This window comes from Desarmillaria tabescens (genome assembly GCF_030435595.1).
Source record: "Desarmillaria tabescens strain CCBAS 213 chromosome Unknown EV420scaffold_21, whole genome shotgun sequence".
Taxonomy (NCBI): Eukaryota; Fungi; Basidiomycota; class Agaricomycetes; order Agaricales; family Physalacriaceae; genus Desarmillaria; species Desarmillaria tabescens.
In genome coordinates this window covers 302,996-321,628 of record NW_026848320.1, presented here as the reverse complement: position 1 = coordinate 321,628, position 18,633 = coordinate 302,996, and the positions used below count along the sequence as shown (strand labels likewise).

The 18,633-nt window shown below is 47.0% G+C and overlaps 5 protein-coding genes across 5 annotated transcripts; 1 reads left to right on the top strand and 4 right to left on the bottom strand.

Moving 5' to 3' along the window:
* Positions 1-2,418: 2,418 nt before the first annotated feature.
* EV420DRAFT_1548689 (uncharacterized protein) lies at positions 2,419-4,871 on the bottom strand. The gene is given in 7 exon segments (XM_060473398.1): positions 2,419-2,946; positions 2,966-3,447; positions 3,572-4,336; positions 4,358-4,387; positions 4,451-4,519; positions 4,577-4,644; positions 4,667-4,871. The coding sequence occupies 7 exon segments, from the start codon at positions 4,798-4,800 to the stop codon at positions 2,641-2,643; spliced, it is 1,854 nt and encodes a 617-aa protein (XP_060329821.1). The 5' UTR covers positions 4,801-4,871; the 3' UTR covers positions 2,419-2,640.
* Positions 4,872-4,883: 12 nt separating this feature from the next.
* On the bottom strand, positions 4,884-7,871 carry EV420DRAFT_499274 (TAP-like protein-domain-containing protein). The gene is made up of 13 exons (XM_060482390.1): positions 7,336-7,871; positions 7,221-7,286; positions 6,952-7,162; positions 6,634-6,904; positions 6,540-6,582; positions 6,460-6,487; positions 6,377-6,406; positions 5,812-6,319; positions 5,722-5,756; positions 5,619-5,666; positions 5,546-5,567; positions 5,426-5,486; positions 4,884-5,368 (listed from the first exon to the last, which is right to left on the bottom strand). Exons 1-13 carry the CDS (start codon positions 7,426-7,428, stop codon positions 5,210-5,212), a joined length of 1,575 nt encoding a protein of 524 aa, XP_060329820.1. The 5' UTR covers positions 7,429-7,871; the 3' UTR covers positions 4,884-5,209.
* Positions 7,872-9,385: 1,514 nt separating this feature from the next.
* Positions 9,386-11,616, bottom strand: EV420DRAFT_1643842 (TAP-like protein-domain-containing protein; the record flags this gene model as incomplete). Its single annotated transcript, XM_060477560.1, has 13 exons — positions 9,386-9,556; positions 9,611-9,671; positions 9,724-9,745; positions 9,801-9,854; positions 9,910-9,944; positions 9,996-10,500; positions 10,559-10,588; positions 10,640-10,667; positions 10,727-10,769; positions 10,821-11,091; positions 11,137-11,347; positions 11,408-11,473; positions 11,524-11,616. 13 exons carry the CDS (start codon positions 11,614-11,616, stop codon positions 9,386-9,388), a joined length of 1,590 nt encoding a protein of 529 aa, XP_060329819.1.
* An 860-nt stretch (positions 11,617-12,476) lies between these two features.
* EV420DRAFT_1548674 (uncharacterized protein) lies at positions 12,477-13,222 on the top strand. Its single transcript, XM_060473397.1, has one exon. The coding sequence runs from the start codon at positions 12,681-12,683 to the stop codon at positions 13,182-13,184; it is 504 nt and encodes a 167-aa protein (XP_060329818.1). The 5' UTR covers positions 12,477-12,680; the 3' UTR covers positions 13,185-13,222.
* Positions 13,223-14,425: 1,203 nt separating this feature from the next.
* EV420DRAFT_1480571 (TAP-like protein-domain-containing protein) lies at positions 14,426-16,492 on the bottom strand (the record flags this gene model as incomplete). The annotated part of the gene is made up of 12 exons (XM_060469680.1): positions 14,426-14,596; positions 14,651-14,711; positions 14,764-14,785; positions 14,841-14,894; positions 14,949-14,983; positions 15,037-15,538; positions 15,602-15,631; positions 15,682-15,709; positions 15,766-15,808; positions 15,860-16,130; positions 16,188-16,361; positions 16,450-16,492. 12 exons carry the CDS (start codon positions 16,490-16,492, stop codon positions 14,426-14,428), a joined length of 1,434 nt encoding a protein of 477 aa, XP_060329817.1.
* Positions 16,493-18,633: the final 2,141 nt, after the last annotated feature.

The following is an 18,633-nucleotide window of genomic DNA, read 5'->3' as shown; positions in this document are numbered from 1 at the left end:
AGACAAGTGGCCTTGTTCACAAAGTCCGAATTTCTTTGTGGCCTGCTTGCTCCTGTACATGACTAGTGATCACCGGTAGCTTGTTTCGCATCCGGCATCGTATTCTATAAAGATGGTACATAAGGATAGAGCTCGTCTAGCGACATGGAAGATATACCTTCTGATTGCTAATTATTAGGTTGAAATATTGCGATCTCGGTCATGCTACATCAAGCGACGTTAGCGAGTTGGAGAGCTGCCGGGCGATTCTAGTGTCAAAAGTCACTAGCGGAGGGCCATGCTTTCAATTGATGATTCTTCCGGATCTTTCTGCTTTACTCCGAGAGCAACATCCTATTAAATGAATTAGGTCACAGGAAATCCCATGAAGATCGGCGACATACCGCCCTGAATATCAATCCTGGAACCCGCCTAGAAGTTCCCTTGGGTCATTCTTCGGCAGATAACTTCTTGCGACTGCAAAAAGTTGATCAGGATAGAACCTTTCTAATGATAGCTCTGCCATACCTGGAACGAACCAGGACCGGGCGCATAAAATGTCGATGCTTCTCGATCCTCTCCTTGTTCCAAAGATAATCTTGTCCCGGCACTTCGACATGTATCAAAGCATGAGTCTTGGAAAGAAGCGCGCGACGCACGGGAGATGTAGCGATGCCAAGCAAAACGATGTCCTTGCGTTTGCTTAGCAGTCTCGGCGTCACAGAAAAGGACATCCAGCCCTGCAGAGATCCTGGAGGGCGCAGTTGCTTTGGGACCAAGTTGACACTATTTCTGGACACAGAAATGTTTTGATCCCAGAGCGTGACAAGATCCAGAAAGACTTTTGACGATGTTGAGGAAAATCTGCGGCACACGTAGAAGTATAAGAATAAGCGATGATTTTATTTTTCTGTAAGATGATGGACATTCTGGCCGTTGAGAGTGTAACACAAGACTCTTTCTCCGGCCCAGTCTTCGCGCGGGTAGTACCGTTGTGAAATATCGCAGTAATTGCACATGGACTATTGTGCTTGACAATAGAGTAGCCTACACGGGTGATTGTCGATGTTGCTGCTTGTCGCGTTGATTCGCCGGACACACCAGGTCTTGCTGGTGGTGGGATATCCAGTTATTGCGATGGAAGGGACAAGTACCATTGAAGGCCCGCAGACCGCGTACTCAAGTACCAGCTTCACGTCTAGTACAGTCCATTAATCATTAAGTAACGGCGCTGCGACTGGTAGTAAATATTATGGCTTCAATGATATTATCTCTTGGATTCTTCGCCCTCAGAGTGAGCAGAGAACATGGCAGAAAAAGGGGAGTACACGGGAAGTAACGTCGTCAAAGTCTGCAAACACCAACAGCCTCAGTTCCAACCTCTACAGACACAATCCTTCTAGTGTTCGTCGCTATTTCGGTCTAGCGACGACAATATGTATTCTTAGAAATTTTTGAACTGGAGAACACTAAAAGGCGCGTCATGGTAGAGCATGACAAGGGTATCGTCGAGATCAGGCGAGCAGAACAATAAGTCGAAATTATTTCCTAGTTGATATAAAGACGCACCTTCTTATTCCAGGGATAATTCCTTCCTGCATCCTGATTTCTGCATGTCAAGATTGCGAAAAGAAAAGCAACATTTTGGGCCAGGAGATGTCCAGAGACTAAAAGATGCGTCAACCTGTAGTTTGAGAAGGACATCGCTGACAATGAAATCGCGCTCGTCAGAATAATGTCATTTTCTAGTCAACATAAAGACGCACTATTCTATATGGGTAGGACGCCAGCCGTCCCAGCTTCTAATGCCCAGAACGCGACAACAGTTGCAACTTTTTCGGGACTAAACAAGGGTCTGCGACTTGGAATAAGGACTAGGGCCGCATATCTGAGTGTAAAGTAGACTGGAAGTCATCTGCGATGCTGTCGTAGGGACCATACGGGGCTCAATAGTGTCCCGATGGTCTGGCTGGTGGCGAGAAGGAACGTGATTGTGACTGTGACATTCTGTGATGGCATGCTGACACACCGATACTACTGATCTCAATTGGCGTGCCAAGCCGGCTTTTTCCCTTGCTCTTTGCTTGTTCTTGCCCCATTTTCGCCTATGCTTTGTATATTAATTCTCTGACTCCAGCGTTCTGTGTGAATTTACTGTAATTCTGATGTTTTACACAAAAATGAGCCAAACAACTCACCGGAGAAATTTCTGAATTAAGAGACTCTCAACACGATCGCAGGTCTGACAGCGGTCCGGGTACACGCTAATCTCCTGTCTCAGTGATACTCGCCCAGTCTGAATGATATTTTATGAAAAGGAGTTACAAACTGAAATAAAGAAGGAAGAGAGAACACGGTAAATTTCCTGGACTGCACGGTCTCATCCGACGGATCGTTGTTATTTATTTTTTCAACGAAACCCTATATGGAGGTTGAAGACCATTCCTGTGGCAGATCCTTTGCAATAGCACGATATTTTTCCAATGTTTATCGATGATCGGTAAGTATTCCTGTAGCAGAACGCGTAGAACAGAAAGCATTGAGTGCGATATATATTACAGTTAAAAGTACCCGATCTTCGTATCAATCACATAGGCACAGCCTCCTGTAGTTGAAACAGGATGTCACTACAAAGAATCGATGTACTGTTGGGGATAGTATTCAGTCAGATTCAGACGATTCAATGTCGCCCAAATCATTAACATCGGTCAATTCCATCGTCATACGAAAACCATGATTGCCATCCAAAGCACTCAGCTCTTTCAGGCCTGCCTCATCTAAATCCCAATCCCAACCTCTTCCGCAGATCCCCAGGGTGAACCTCTCGAGTGATGAAGAATGGCCAGACTGGTTTCCAACTCGTGAGTTAATCATCTCCACGAAATGTCTGTCGATGAAAGAAATGTGCTCATACTTGGCTGGATTCAGTTCAATTTGTAGTCGCTTCAAGTAGGGAACCAATAAATGCTGGTTCACACCCTTCCACGACTTGAGTCTCTGACATCCGACGAACGAGGGATGCCATGAAGGGGTCTGCTTCGCCTTTCCATTCGTTGAATACGATGGATAGGTTGCTGAGATGAGGGCATAACGCTATAATAGCGAACAGGTGCTTATTGATTCGAGCGTCAACAAGGGAGAGTACTGTCAAAGAGCACTGAGAGCGGATGAGCAAATCCTTAAGCTCGGAGAGAGCATCCGGGGGACATTTCACATGTACGTCTTCGAAGCGGATCTCATCGCAGGACCTGAGATCCATCTCTGTCAAGGCTGGTAGCTTGAGACTGCGGAGGAGTTTCCCGGAGCATGCTGAGAGTTTTTGGAGCTTCAGGTGGGTAACAAGAGGATAATACGGAGGGGAGGATTTACGAATGCGACTATAATGATGCCACGAGAAAGAGAGGAGATTCGGAGAGGATGAGATGACGTGTAGATACTTCGGTGTTACGTCGTGTCCCAGGAAATGGTCTTCCATCGAAGAGCGAGATGAGATTGGTGGCGGGAAAGCGGATCTCGGCGCTTTGATGCATGCCCTCCAAGTGGAGGAATTTCAACCTAGGTGCAATTGCAAAAGCATTGACATTTTCCGGACTTGGATCACCGATGCAACGAAAATATACCTCTTCTAGCCGGTCAACCTTTCCGTGGATGAGCGAGATACGAGACAGAAGAGGAGGTGTTACGACCAGTACAGCTCTCCTCCATCTGCGAGAATGCACCAACATCAGGTCGAAGCACTGGTCCATCACCCTGTCCGCCTCAGGCGTCCGGAGACGAGAGGTATTGAAAAAGAAGTCGAGCGGATGCCCACGAGTACGCTTGAGTACGCGTTCTAGCAGTGGTACCATATTCCGCTTCATGACTGGGACACGATACGCCATTTTTCCCAATGGCATTTCAATGGTCATAGTCGACCAGAGGTCAGGACAGAGGTTTTCAATCGCATATCTCCACGAACTGCACACATGGCCAAGACGCCATGGCCCGCGTTCAATGACGAAAACATTGAAGCCAAATTCATGTATATTGTGCCTTGTGTTGCAATAATCTTTACGGATCGTCCAGGTGCATCGTAGAATCTCCATGAGGATCTCAGGGGGTAGGCGGCGAAATGGAGACAAAACGGTCTCGCATTTGCGCTTCAAAGACAGAAGGCGCGACATCTGTCTTTCTAGGGAAGCGACCGCTCTTCGGAGCATGTTGATCTCGCCCTGGAGCTCTGGGAGTACGGAGCTGAATCTTTCGATAGAAGCATTCAGCTGGGTCGACTGTAACAATGATGGTGGATCATTCGTGAATAGCAAGGGGACGACGTCGGGAGGATGCGCATAAGTCAATAGCCAGTCGTGTCTGGATACTATGCTATTGAGAAATGCACTTGAGGACATCATGGATGATATAAATTGACCTGAATAGAAGGATAATTAAAATCATTAAACTATGAAACATGCCCAATCGACCGAAACTTTACCTGCGGAAAGTCGTACTATGCGTGTTATCCGAAGCTTTGGAGTTTCAGTGCACGGAGATGTCCGCAGTGCTGTACATGAATTTCATCAACCAAAAAGCCGGAGAATTAGGAGAACGTTGAACATACATCTATGTGTACTGGAATGTTTGACTTGAAGCTGAAGTAGAAAAGTGGCACTTAGTCGACTTTTCAAACTCCGCAACACGCTCTGAGCACTTTTCGGCCCCGAAGCGGAGATAATGCGTCACCGTTGAGTCGACGATGCAAAATTGATTCTGAAACTGGGAACTTGGGGAGTGCACGGTCAAGCGCCACCGCCTCCTCAAGTAAGCACATTCGATGCCTCTCATTTTGTTTTGATCGTTAATTTATGTTCATGCTTCGATGGACGGAACTGGAAATATAAGTACCTCACAACTAGGCAAGACTGCATGTTCAGTCAAAAACTCACTCGTTCGATGCATATAGAAACATTAGGATTCCTGGCAAACAACTAAAAATATCATACGTATCCTTCCTTGTTCCTTCGCGATGCAGCGATCACCCCTCTTGATTCGGGATTTTTGTTTCTATGAATGCCATCAGCTGCCGGTCTTTGCGGTAATTCTTCTGGGATCATCGGATATTTAATATTTTTGTGTAAGTAATGATCATTTCGAAACAAAAGAAAGTCCGGTATAGTGCCTGCTTAACGCGAATAAGCAACAAGCACGAGTTCATGCTGAGAGAACGGGGCCAGAGCTAAGTTCTGGAATCGTTTCAGCCACGGAAGGAACGTCGCAGAGGTGGATATGACGACGTCGAGAACAGCTCAGTCTCAACTTCGCAGACAACTCCGTCATTAGGTAAAGTGCCGTTTTGGAAATAAGCTCGCGCGTACGCATGAGTGCAGGAGGAGGAAGCTACTAAGGAGGTATGCTATAGCATCAGCAAAATCAATGGACATATATGTGGTTTCGAAGGATGCTAACTCACCCCAGATGAATTTTGAGTAAGGACGACAGATCCGGGGAAAGCGCTTGATGTTTTCTTTGCCCTAATGGAAGATCAATCCTGATCAATCAATGCGAATGAACATAAATAGGAGCAACTTGCGAAGAAAGGGGAGTCACAGGATCTTGACAACATGTTAGTTGAGTCAAGACAGTTCAAAAATAGAATCACACACCAGCTGTATTCCCTATAAAAAGAATAGGATAGCTGGTATTTCCGCCGACTGGACACCGGATACATAAAGAAGTGCCCTAGTTGTTAGCGCAGAGATAGCTCACCTGTAAATCCATCTTCTCGATGAAACTTCCATCCACTAAGATCGGAGATAGGATTAGCGCACACACGCAACAAAGGGGGAATCCGCATACGAGCAGGCGATCCTCTGTGTCATTAGCATAAACGCAAAAGGCGATACACCCTGGACACTGTCCCAGTATGCAAACAGGTCTGCAATAGATTCTGTGTTATTCAACGCATCGCTGCACGAAATAGCCATCTCCGCCTCCCAGGAATTATCGTAAACAGAAGATGGGTCATACACTGTCGCTTGCATCTCGTAAATAATGCTGCCGTTCCCTACTGCGAGATTCGCCAGGCCTTGTGCGAGAATAGAGAAGTATGCATAGGGTTGGAACAGGGCATTCTTGACTGCGATTTGCAGGGCGGCGTAGTCGACGACACCATAGGAAGACGTAGAAGGGATTATGACCGGGACGGGTTCAGTAAGAAGGGACTGGTATATGGCGTCGAGGTTTTTTGATATCTCCTCAGAGGTGGAAGCATAGAATGCACAGGCGTCAGGGCCAGCAGCCACACAGCCATCAAAGAATGATTGCATGTCTTTCTCAACATCGGCCACTTGATTGCGCCAGTCACCTGGAAAGAGTAAAGCTTCAGTTATTGAGATTTAGTGACGATGCGAAGCTAGTATACCACTGTAATAACCATCCACGTCCAACACACCTGATCAATAACATTAAGGAGCTGGCAAACGACGAGAGAAGTTAACGACACACCATCAAGGAGCATGCGTTCGATTTTGTCCTGGAAATACGGTTCATAATAGAATAGCTGATATCACCAAAGATAAACGCACTGGAAACATGGTAGCAAATGTAGAGCCAAGAACCGTCCCATAACTAAATAGAAATGATTAGCCATCAAGCAGCGTATGAAAACTACTAGCTTACGAAATTCCCCAGTACTGCAGCTTCGATTGACCCGCTGCCTCACTAATTCGCAGCATATCCCGGGCAGCGTTGTCAGTATCAATGTAATTCAGGATTCCGTTATCTCTTTCTTTCGCAAGTTCAGCTATAACTTGCGCAGATGCCCATAAGTGAGGTATCTGGTCCGAGGTCGTGTTAACAGCAGCAGTCCAATGATTGGTATCAGCAAGCCATTGATAATGCTCTTCTTTGGAGAGGAAGAACTCCGCTCGAGGTGTCGAATTACCAACTCCTACAATTTTCTTAGCTCAAGTCATAGCGTGCGTTTCGAAAACGTACCACGAGGATCGAAGCTGATGATATCGTATTGGTTCCCAATAACTGACGAAAGCAAAGGACCAATGGAAGCCAAATAGACGACACCGCTGCCACCAGGGCCTCCCGGATTCATCATCACCGTTCCTTTATACTCGGTTTCGGACTGCGCGGAAAGCTTCATGACCGCCAGAGCCGCTTTGTCGCCATCCTCGTTCGAGTAGTCGATGGGTACCTTTGGTCACATAGAGAAATATTAGTGAGGAGTACCTCCCTAGAAGGGGGAAACATACCTGGAAACGCGTGCATTTAAAGCCGGAATAGCAATCAACCCAAGACAAATTGCCCGTTGGTTCAATCTATAATCGAGTCGTGAGCAACAGCGCGGCTAGGCAGAGTAACACACACAGTGCTCCAATCAAAGTCGCTTTGGGACAGTACCGTTGGAAACAGGAAGACTTGATAAAGGAAAATGAAGGTCGCAAATAAGAAAGACATCATTGAGAAGGACGATGGGGAGTATGACAATACTGGCGACCATTTATACGCGTCGAGTCAATAGTCACTGAGCTTGGCGCCTAGGTCACATTGAAACGTACGTGTGCGCAGCTACGGCGATTCATTAAAATTAGGCATAGGAATCGGCGACGTGCTGCGGAAGATGGCTGCGAATGGAAGACGTCCTGCGCGAATTTGCAAGCGACTTCGGAGATACAGCTCCCGTAATTATTACCTTTGTGATTTCGTATAGATGAGTGCAGGTAGGATTCGATATTTTGAAAGCGCAGATGGGACCCAGTATATTATATCTACTTCGGGGTGGTGCCGTGGGACGGGACGGGACGCCCACACTCGTCGAAGCGAGGATGTGCTAAATCCCCTAGTTGGCCCTGTTTTCATGAAGCACGGTTGAGTAGCGCCGTCGTGGAGCAGGTCCATGTAAGATATTGTTTCACGTTTCATGTCAGCACATGTTCTTCCAAGCTGGACTGCGCGCTAACGAAGAATCAGCTTATGAAATAGTATGAATCAGAGAGGGGCCCCGTCTGGCACAGTGACATACCAATGAGATAGTACGCAACGATTGCTGCGCAAAAGTGAAAGCGGATATTTAGAGTCACGAAATATTATCATTTCCGGGCTCATGAGGATGCATCAGACCCGAAGGCAAGAAACACCAGTTGTAGTTGGAAAGCAACTGCCACCGGCAGTTGCCGACAAAGGCCCAGGCCGGACAAACCGTCCATGTTAAAACCACCATGGCAGTGTCCACCGACTTTCCCTCTACTCCTTATTGGGAGGTACAGCAGTACCCCATTATTTAATATCCTTATTAACCAAGAGCCTGTAAGGATTTCAAAACGACAGGGCAGGGGTGGCCGCGTATGTGAATTGAAGACTCAAGCTACCTGCTATATGAATGCCAAATTATTCCAAAGCAATGACCCAGTATCTAACAAGAGTAACGCGCACAAAAACTACTTGAATTTCATGCTTTGGCATAGGCTGAAGAGTTTTCGTACGGACGTAATGTAGCCGCCTTGAGTGTCTGTTGGGATGATTGGGAGACTGGAGTGAAGGCGAAGGTGAATGCGGAGATGGTGAGGACAAAGTGAGGACACAGATTCGTTCGTATGGACTGTTGGAAGATCTTACTTGCGGTGGTCAACTTTGTACATATGAAAGGCTGATGTAAATCGGTCCAGAGACGTTCGCTAAGCGGTACTCGCAAGGTCTCAAAATAACTCTCTTAGTAGCACCATGTACAATTAGAGAAGAACTAAGTTCAACTCGTCCGGAAGGCAATGCTTGATTGGCTATAGCCCCTTGCTCTCTGCCTTTACATCAGTACCTGTCGTGGTTGAGGTACGGAAGTATCATCACGTAGAAACATATGGTTGTGACAGACGCGTCAAACGCGTGAACGACGCGTACAATACGTATATTAAGCGCCAGGTAGAGGAAAACGTACCCTATGGCGGCACGAACTTCAAGAAACAAGAGTTTATGAGAGTGAAACGCGTCGACACGAGCGACGTCATGTTCAATTGGTCTTTTATTAGCTTGGTATTTGCGTTCAACAAAAGCTGAAGCTGATCTCTTCGCGCAGACATGGTCTGGTGTTCTTACTTGATAGCCACAATTATAGGTTTATGTGTTATCGATCCGCGTGTCTGTCAGTTCCCTAATGCTTCTAACACTTGGCATCACAGGTGATTGAAGTAAAGTCCCAGAGATGAGCTATGAGACTAGAGACTTCCTAGAAGAAGATAGTCCAACATGCGTCGAATTGGTTCTCTTCGTGGAGGAGACAAAGTGAACAGAAAGAAAGATTTACGAGTTCGACGAGGAAAGCCATGAGAAAGAGCCATAGAAAAACAAAGCAGACATGAAATGGTAAAAGAGTAACTTGGACGAGTCGATATTACAATATGTCAGCTAAATGTATCTGCCGGAATCATCTACGACCCCAGAAAGAACGTCGTTGATTGCCAGTGGCGTTTGACGAAAGTGGGAACATCTCAGACTCAATTGCACAGACTGTTCCGTCGCTGGGAAGAGTGCCGTTTTGAAAGTAGGCCTGAACATATGCAGACGTGCAAGTGGACGAAGCAGCGAAGGATGTATGCTATAGTAGCAGGAGAAATGAGTGTACGAAAACTAGTATCGGACGATTACTTACCCCGGATGAGTTTTGAGTTAAAACTACGGAGCCGGGGAATGCGCCGGATGTCTTCTTCGCTCTGGAGAAGGATTGATGAAGTGGACGTGGCATTTAATGCTGCAAGAACTCACGCGGAAAGAGGAGTGACGGGATCTAAATAATATGTCGATATCAGGGGGAAGGAAGAGATGTGGACAAATGTACATACCAGCCGTGTTGCCTATGAAAAGAATAGGATAACTAGTGTTTCCGGTGACCGGGCCTATCAAGGGACACTTCAGAACAAATCCTAGTCGTTTGTGGAGGCAAAGTCTCACCCGTAAATCTGCCTTCGCGATGAAACTTCCAGCCTCTAAAGAAGGACACGATTAGTACAGACGCGTGTTCACAAGGGAATACAAACGAGCAGCTGATCCTGTGCGAAAGGATAAATCCGGAGGCAAAGGGGGATAAATATTTGATACTGTCCCAATACGCGTACAGATCCGCCACAGAATCCGTATTTTCAAGGGAATCACCGCAGGAAATAGCAATTCCCGCCTCCCATGAATTGTCATAAACAGAAGCTGGGTCGTATACGGTATCCTGCATCTCGTAAATAATGCTTCCATTACCTGCCGCGAGACTAGCGAGACCTTCTGCAAGGATAGAGGAATCACCGTAGGGTGAGTACAGAGTATCCACAACTGCCGCTCTCAGGACGGTATAGTCAACGACACCGTAGAATGATGGGGATACTACCGGGATTGGCTGGTTAAGAAGAGACTCATATAGAGAGTCGAGATTGTTGGATATCTCTTCAGCAGTAGAGGAATAGAAGGCGCAAGCATCAGGGCCTGCGGCCGCACATCCGTCAAAGAAAGATTGCATGACTTTTTCAGTATCCGCAAGCTCGTTGCGCCAGTCGCCTGGTATGAACAAACTGTCAAGCGCTGTAAGGAAGCGGAAACAGCATAGCCAACGTACCACTGTAATATCCATCCATATCCAGCACACCTGAATGATATCAATAAATTAGCCTTAGCATAGCAGGAGTCGAATACTCACCGTCAAGCACCATACGTTCAACTTTATCCTGAAAATCAGAGTTATGGTTAGTTAACTGATGAATGCAAGAGATACGAAGCAGCCTACGGGAAACATTGCAGCAAAGGTGGAACCGAGAACGGTCCCATAACTGCAGGGAAACGATTAACTATCAAGCAGCGTATGAAAACTACTAGCTTACGAGACACCCCAGTACTGCAGCTTCGATTGACCCGCTGCCTCACTAATTCGCAGCATATCCCGCGCAACGTTGTCAGTACTAATGTAATTCAGGATTCCGCTATCTCTTTCTTTCGCAAGTTCAGCTATAACTTGAGCAGACGCCCATAGGTGAGGTATCTGGTCTGAGGTTGTGTTAACAGTACCAGTCACACGATTAATACTGGCAAGCCATTGATAATGCTCTTCTTTGGAGAGGAAGAACTCAGCTCGAGGTGTCGAATTACCAACTCCTACAATCCTCTCAGCCAAAACATAGCGAACATTTAGACGCGTACCTCGAGGATCGAAACCGACAATGTCGTATTGGTCCCCAATAACGGATGCAAGCAACGAACCAGCGAAAGCCAAGGCAGCAACACCGCTACCACCAGGGCCTCCAGGATTTATCAATACCGTTCCTTTATACTCGGTTTCGGACTGCGCGGAAAGCTTCATGACCGCCAGAGCCGCTTTGTCGCCATCCTCATTCGAGTAATCGATGGGTACCTTCGGTCACGTAGAGAAATGTCAGTAAGAAGTACCACGCTAGAAAGGGGAAAAGCATACCTGGAAACGGGTGCATTTAAATCCGGAATAGCAATCAACCCAAGATAAATTGCTCGTTGGTTCAATCTATAATTGAGTTGTAAGAGACAGCAGCTTGAAACCAGAGGCAGACGAACAGCGGTCCAATCGAAATCGCTTTGAGCAGATACTACTGGAAATAGGAACTCGGAACAAAAAAGCACACAGAATGTCAGGGCGAGGGGAAGCATCGAAGGTGACATCCAGTAGAAAATTTCTGCGAGCATTTATACCTGTCAACAACCGCAGGGCTAGGGCCGAGTTGAAACGTAAATTTGATAAAGATCCGGTGTTTTCTTAGTTCGAACCTTGCATTTTGGAAGCATATAGCAATGATCCGTTCAACTGGGGATAGTGGCTGTAAGAAAAGGGCATCTCTTTCACACACCGGCATCGACGTACCAGCTGTGTGATTCCGAGTAGTGTTTCGCCAACCACACATGACACTTAAGGATCTGAGTGCCTGCTAGTGAGCCTTACAGCTTTCAGAGAGGATAAATGTAGTATAATGTCAGCATTTCTTACTTCGACATGAATTAGCTGGGCTGTGCGCACTCAATTGGCTGATCACGAAATGTAGATGTTTATCCAATACAATACGCAGAAGTAACGCCGTCGTGTGCTGGGTTGAGTCACGACACTATTTTACGTCAGATGTCAAGGTAATATACTCCGGAAGGACGTGAACGGGAACTGCTCACGAGGAGATGTCTGTCAAACAGCCTATTCCTCAGGTGAGAGAGCAACACAGCAAGACGGCGTCGGAGTGGGTCATAGAAGAATTTAGGAATGCAATAGCCAAACTAAAGGCGATAATGGTCTTGTCTAACGAATGGACGCTGGACGAATGATGCATGCTCTGGTAAGAAAAACAAGTGCGGCAATTGCCGGACAGGCAATGGCTAAAAAAGGAATTCACCGCTTTTTTGAAATCGCCATGGTATCTCTTCCTCCGGTGCTCCGTTGTTACGTCCGCAGATGGAGTCCTTTACGAAGGATCTCACCTGTGCAGTGGTTACGTCCACAGGAGGTGTCCTTTGCGAAGGATCTCGCCTGTGCAGTGGTTACGTCCGCAGATGGGGTCCTTTCCGAAGGATCTCACCTGTGCAGTGGTACTCGGTTGTTATGTCTGCTGGTGGTGTCCTTCGCGAAGGATCCTGTGTTCATTGATTTGGCTCACAATTGGCTTCCAGGCGATATCGAGAGGATTATAACTGATGTTGAGCAATCCTGCCTCTCAGACATTTCCTCGTTCATGGCGACATCCTCCAAGGCCCTCTTGCTACGTCATCGACCTCATCCCCCTGCCCATGCACATCCTGAAATGCTGCAGAAATCAGCTGTGGCAAGTTTTCGTTCTTATCTCAATGTTCCCATTCCTGCCCATCGAAAAGCGCTAGTGCGCCTGTTGACGTCTTCTCATACACTTGCCGTCGAGGTCCTCCGATGGGCGGAACGAAGGCGTCCTCCCGTTCCCCGCTGTCAGCGTTTGTGCCGTCTTTGTGGTTCAGAGGTCGAGGATGAGGCACATGTTTTGCTGTACTGCGACGGAACTAGCGACTTACAGGATTTATTCTTTCACAACATTTTCGCGCTGGCAAGTCCTCCCCTTGCAGCTGCGCTGAAGTCCGCATCATTTGGACTCCATGTTCTCCATATCCTTCTGGATAGTGACGATAGTCGAGTCCTTATTTCTTTTGCCAAGTACGTTTTTGACGTGTTCCGAGTTATCAACCGTACACCACTGTATCATCCATAAATACTCGAATTCTGTAAAATTCCGTGTTTCGTTTCTCCGTTTCGATACCCACTTGAGCACCCTGCGAAGAGTCTCTACTCCGCGAGACGCACTCAACAGTGTGATTACAACGGTATAAGCCTTCGCAGCCACAGCACATGGTTCGCCATGTCAGGGCTGTGGACCCGGCCGTTCTTTATTGGGACCTGGCGCCGGTAACACCACCACCACCACCTCTGGCTAATATTTGAAAATAGAGTGATGTTCCGCAGCCCCATACATCCGCTGGTCTGTCCATTATACATATTTTTCAAAATTATGCAGTATCTTCGTCGCTACCCAAGTCTTACATCGGGCGATTTGAACCTTGAAAGAAAAGGACTGTAGTCAGAGGTGATTGCGAAGCCGTTACAAACTCGGTATTCTTCCTAAGTCAACAGCGTTCGCTGTGAACTCCGCATTTGAGGATCGAGGTGTCCATTCGCACAAACTGGTGGCGATATAATTGAGTTTGAAGTTCATCAGTATTAGTCAATCCTACCGTCGAGGTGAAATTATATTCGACATCAACGCTGCATGTCTTTCCGTGAGATTCTGCAGCACTCTCCCAAATCTTCGTGCTTGAATATAGGGGCATCATCCTTCGCTACAGCTAGAGTATCCTACCGAATTTTAGCCACAGAATATCTCATGACGATCGGCGACGTACCCTCTGGATATCAATCTTTAAACATCTGTTGCGATGGCAGGATCGTTGTTCGGAACGCATAGAGTTCTTCTAATGATGTCTCTGACATACGTGAAACAGGCTAGGGTGGATGTATAAGACGTCGATACTTCTCAAATCTCTCATCCTTCCAAATGGCAAAGAGAATTTGAACCGCGTCCCGACACTGCAACATGCGTCAAAGGGTCAATCTTGGATGAAGTACTTGACGTACGGAATGTGTAACAATGAGAAGACCAGGCGGAGTCCACATATTTACTTAGTCGCAGGGCGTCTGTCGATTTTTTACACTTCTAACACTCGATATCACAGGTGATTGAAGTCAAATGTGGGAGATGAGCTATGAGAATAGAGAATCTTTTGATAAGAAGGGGATAGTTCAATACGCGTCGAGAAGGTACCCTTCGTGGAGGAAAGAATGAGAAGAGGAACAGAGTTGAATGCGGAAAGTGATAGCAAGGCAAACGGAAGTAGATGTGACGATTGATTACAATATGTCAGCTGAAGGTATATGCTAAGTAAATAGGTATCGGAATCATTTACGACCCCAGAAAGAACGTCGCTGATTGCCAGTGGCATTTGAAGAAACTGGGAACATCTGAGACTCGATTTCACAGACTGTCCCGTCATCGGGAAGGGTGCCATTTTGGAAGTACGCTTGAACGTACGCGTGCGTGCAAGCGGATGATGCGGCTATGGATGCGTGCTATAGCAACGATAGAGTGAGCGTAATGAATATTGTTTTCGAATGGTTACTTACGCCCGACGAGTTTTGGGTTAGAACTGCGGAGCCGGGGAACGCGCTGGACGTCTTCTTTGCCCTGAAGAAATATAAATGAAGCGAGCCTAGTATGTAGGTTTGGAGCAACTTACGCAGAAAGAGGAGTAACGGGATCTGAATAATATGTCAATATCGGGAGGAAGGCAGGGATGAAGATGAATATACATACCAGCGGTGTTTCCTATGAGAAGAATAGGATAGTTGGTGTTTCCAGTGACCGGACCTATCGGAGAACACTTCAGAACGGCCAATCTCGTTGGCGAAGGGAAATACTCACCCATAAATCTGCCTTCGCGATGGAACTTCCATCCTCTGATAACGATTGCGATTAGTACATGTGCGCGTTCATGAGGGACTGTACACACGAGCAGCCGATCTTTTGGATCATAAGTAAATCGGCAAACGTCGATAAACCTTTGATACTATCCCAATACGTGTACAGGTCCGTCACAGAGTCCGTTTTGTTCGGGCCATCACTGCAGGAGATAGCTACTTCCGCTTCCCATGAATTGTCATAAGCAGAAGACGGATCGTAGGCCGTCGCCTGCAGCGCGTAAATGATGCTTCCGTTCCCTGCCGCGAGACCAGCGAGACCTTCTGCAAGGACAGAGAAATATGTATATGGCTCGTATAGAGCGTTCTTGATTGCGGTCCTCAGGACGGTATAGTTGACGACTCCATAAAACGATGGTGAGATTACCGGGACTGGCTGGGTGAGAAGAGACTCGTATAGAGAGTCCAGATTATTGGATATTTCCCCAGCCGTAGGAGCGTAGAACGCGCATGCATCAGGGCCTGCGGCCGCACATCCGTCAAAGAACGATTGCATGTCCTTATCGGTATCGGCAATCTCGTTACGCCAGTCACCTGGAAAGGACAGAAATATCAGACATCTGTATAAGGACACTGAAAGACAGTTGACTATCTTACCACCGTAATAGCCATCCATATCTAATACGCCTAAGCAAAATGAGTAAACCAGCTGAGTACGAGAGGAGTCAAATACACACCGTCAAGCACGATACGTTCAACTTTGTCCTAGAAGTTATTCATAATTCATTAATGGAAAAAATGTGAGAAAGTGGAGAGCGCACAGGAAACATTGCAGCAAAGGTGGAACCGAGAACCGTCCCATACCTAGAGGGAAACAATCAGTCATCAGATAAATATAAGATACCGCCGACTTACGAGAATCCCCAATATTGCAGCTTCTCTTGGCCCGCTGCCTCAGTAATTCGCAGCATATCCCGGGCAGCGTTGTCTGTACTAATGTAATTCAGAATTCCATTATCCGTCTCCTTCGCAAGTTCCGCTATAACTTGCGCAGATGCCCATAGGTGAGGAGTTTGATCCGAGGTCGAGTTAACAGTATACGCCCAATGATCGGCGCTAGCAAGCCATTCATAGTGCTCTTCTTTTGAGAGAAAGAACTCCACCCGAGGCGTCGAATTACCAACCCCTACGATGGTCGTAATGTGAGTTTCAGTAGGCAATAAAAAACGGTAGGTGAACGCACCACGAGGATCGAAACCGACGATGTCATATTGGTTCCCAATAACTGACGCAAGCAACGAACCCGCGGACACCAAGGTGGAGACACCGCTACCACCAGGGCCTCCCTGATTTATTAGTACCGTGCCTTTATACTCGGTTTGGGACCGCGCGGAGAGCTTGATGATAGCGAGAGCCGCTTTGTCGCCATCCTCGTTTGAGTAATCAATGGGCACCTTCAGTCGCGTAAAATGAGAAATACGGTAGTAAGAAGAGGAACAACATACCTGGAAACGCGTGCATTGATAGTCGGAGTAGCAGTCGACCCATGATAAATTACTCGTCGGTTCAATCTATGACTTAGCATGAATGACGGCACATCCAGGGGAATAAGTCAGACAAATCGTGCTCCAATCGAAACTGCCTTGAGCGAATACTACTGGAAATAAGAGCTCAACATAAAAAGGAACGTAGAATGTAAAAGGGAGAGAAATCATCGAAAATGGTGATGTCGAGTAAAATCCAACTGTGAGCATTTATACGCGTTGACGCAGCAGGGCCAGGGTCGTGCTGAAACAGAAATTTGATACAGATGCAGTGTGTGTCCTGTGAGAACTGTAGCTTTCGAGGTATATGGAAATCATCCGACAAACTGCGGAAAATAGCTGTAAGAGAAGTGCATCTTTGCAAAACCGCCCACCGTGGCACAGCTAAAGGATGAGCACTGCTGTTCATGGTTGCGAACCGCTGATGGCACTCAATGAGCTAAGAGCCTATTCGTAAGCCTCATAGCTTCCAGACAAGATCAGCGCGACATAATGCCGGCTTTTCTTCCTTCCACATGAAATCAGTTGGGCTGTGCTAGATGTTTGATCACGAAACCTTGAGTAGATCTTTATCCGATGTAATACGGGCAAGTAACACCGTTGTCCTGTAGGTTTGGTTACGAGGTTGTTTCATGTTTGACATAGAAATCATATACCCCCAGGAGAGCAACTACTACCAATCAAATGCCTGAAACTCGGGCAGGAGCACAACGCAGTAGGACGGCACGGGAGTGGGCTATAGAAGAATCTTGGATGGAATAGACCAAAAAGAAGACGAGTGCAGATGCTCCTCTGCTGTTGGCACTGGTGTTGTTGGTAGGAAACCAAGTGCAGCGATTGTCGATATAGCTGATGGATAAAAAAGGGATTCACCGCTCTGTTTGAAATCGCCATTGCGTCTCATCTTCGGCCCAGTATTCGATCGTACCGATGATACAATGATACCCCTTAGTTCAACTGCTGATGCGACCGTCAGAAAGTTTGCAAAAATCTTGCAATCTGCCAACCAAGTCGTACGTTTCGAAGTAAAGAAAAGGACGTTGTAGTTCAAGGGAAAGCCGATATTTTTAGTGAAGACAATTTGGTAGCTAAAGACTTGAAATAGAAAGTCATGCGTTCCATTGAATGCTTGTTGAACGTCAAGGCTTCGACGGAATTCTAAGTTCGATACCGCGTTCTTGAGGTGTCCACTCATACACGGCCCTGACGATATCATCGAGTTTCGAAGTCCATCAGGACCAGGCAGCCTTGCTGTCGAGGTGAGATTCAATACGCACGGAAGTCTCCAGAAAGTCTGTACCGCTCACTAATCGAATTGTTAATTGGTAAGGGTGCCTGAGCTGCGGACCCGCCTTCCTTACTGCGTCTTCTGCTTGCTTCCTGCCTTTGGAAACGAACGTGTGAAACAGGTGCCTAATCAATGGGAGTTCGAAGCCAGGCCACCTGTCAGTGCTCCGTTCCACGGTCACACCATAACTAGATCTCCGTTCAGCACGTTGATGTTGCTCCACCATTGATTTTACCACTTCCCACCGTCAGACCGTCACCGACCAGGAAGGCCTCATCATGTTCTTTTGGGAGAACCGAATTAAAACGGCCTCGGGGAGACTTCATTCGCCATTCACCACAAATCCCAGCCTGAACATGCCTCCGCCGGTCTCGTGTACGTTAACTCGTCCGTTGAGGACCTGGTGACAATATTAGACTTTGTGATGAATTACATTCTCAATGTGGCCGGAAATCTTACGGAGAGTTGTATGGAGGACAAGGGCATCGAACACGCCTAGTGTGGGGCCAGCGAGGAGGATGGAGTTCCAGATGGATGGCATGATGAAATGGGCTCGCGCATGACTTGAAGCAAAGGACCATGACTCCGGCGGAGTTAAGTGAGGAAGGAGGATTCCAAGACGAAAGTGCTTGCATACGGACAAAATGTGGCCCTTTGGAGTGCCTGCTGGAATGACTTGTAGGCTGGAGCGAAGGAGCAGGCGAATGCGGTGATGGCGAGAATGAAATCAAGTTGTATTTTTGTCCTTGATTTCACACATGTTGGCAAGCGCGAAAGGGTCGATCAAAAGGGAAAATGATTCAAGGATCTTCGCTGAGCGGTACTTGTATAATTCCGTTAATAGCAACGGGTGCGGA

Excerpts from the sequence above, each read along its gene's own strand:
- EV420DRAFT_499274 (XM_060482390.1), bottom strand. The coding sequence starts at position 7,428 with ATGATGTCTTTCTTATTTGCGACCTTCATTTTCCTTTATCAAGTCTTC. Across the intron at positions 7,163-7,220 it reads TTAAATGCACGCGTTTCCAG|GTACCCATCGACTACTCGAA; the intron begins GTATGTTTCCCC and ends ATGTGACCAAAG. Across the intron at positions 6,905-6,951 it reads CATCAGCTTCGATCCTCGTG|GAGTTGGTAATTCGACACCT; the intron begins GTACGTTTTCGA and ends AGAAAATTGTAG.
- EV420DRAFT_1548674 (XM_060473397.1), top strand. The coding sequence starts at position 12,681 with ATGGCGACATCCTCCAAGGCCCTCTTGCTACGTCATCGACCTCATCCC.
- EV420DRAFT_1548689 (XM_060473398.1), bottom strand. The coding sequence starts at position 4,800 with ATGAGAGGCATCGAATGTGCTTACTTGAGGAGGCGGTGGCGCTTGACC. Across the intron at positions 4,520-4,576 it reads ACATTCCAGTACACATAGAT|CACTGCGGACATCTCCGTGC; the intron begins GTATGTTCAACG and ends ATTCATGTACAG. Across the intron at positions 3,448-3,571 it reads TCGTTGCATCGGTGATCCAA|ACCATTTCCTGGGACACGAC; the intron begins GTCCGGAAAATG and ends CTTCGATGGAAG.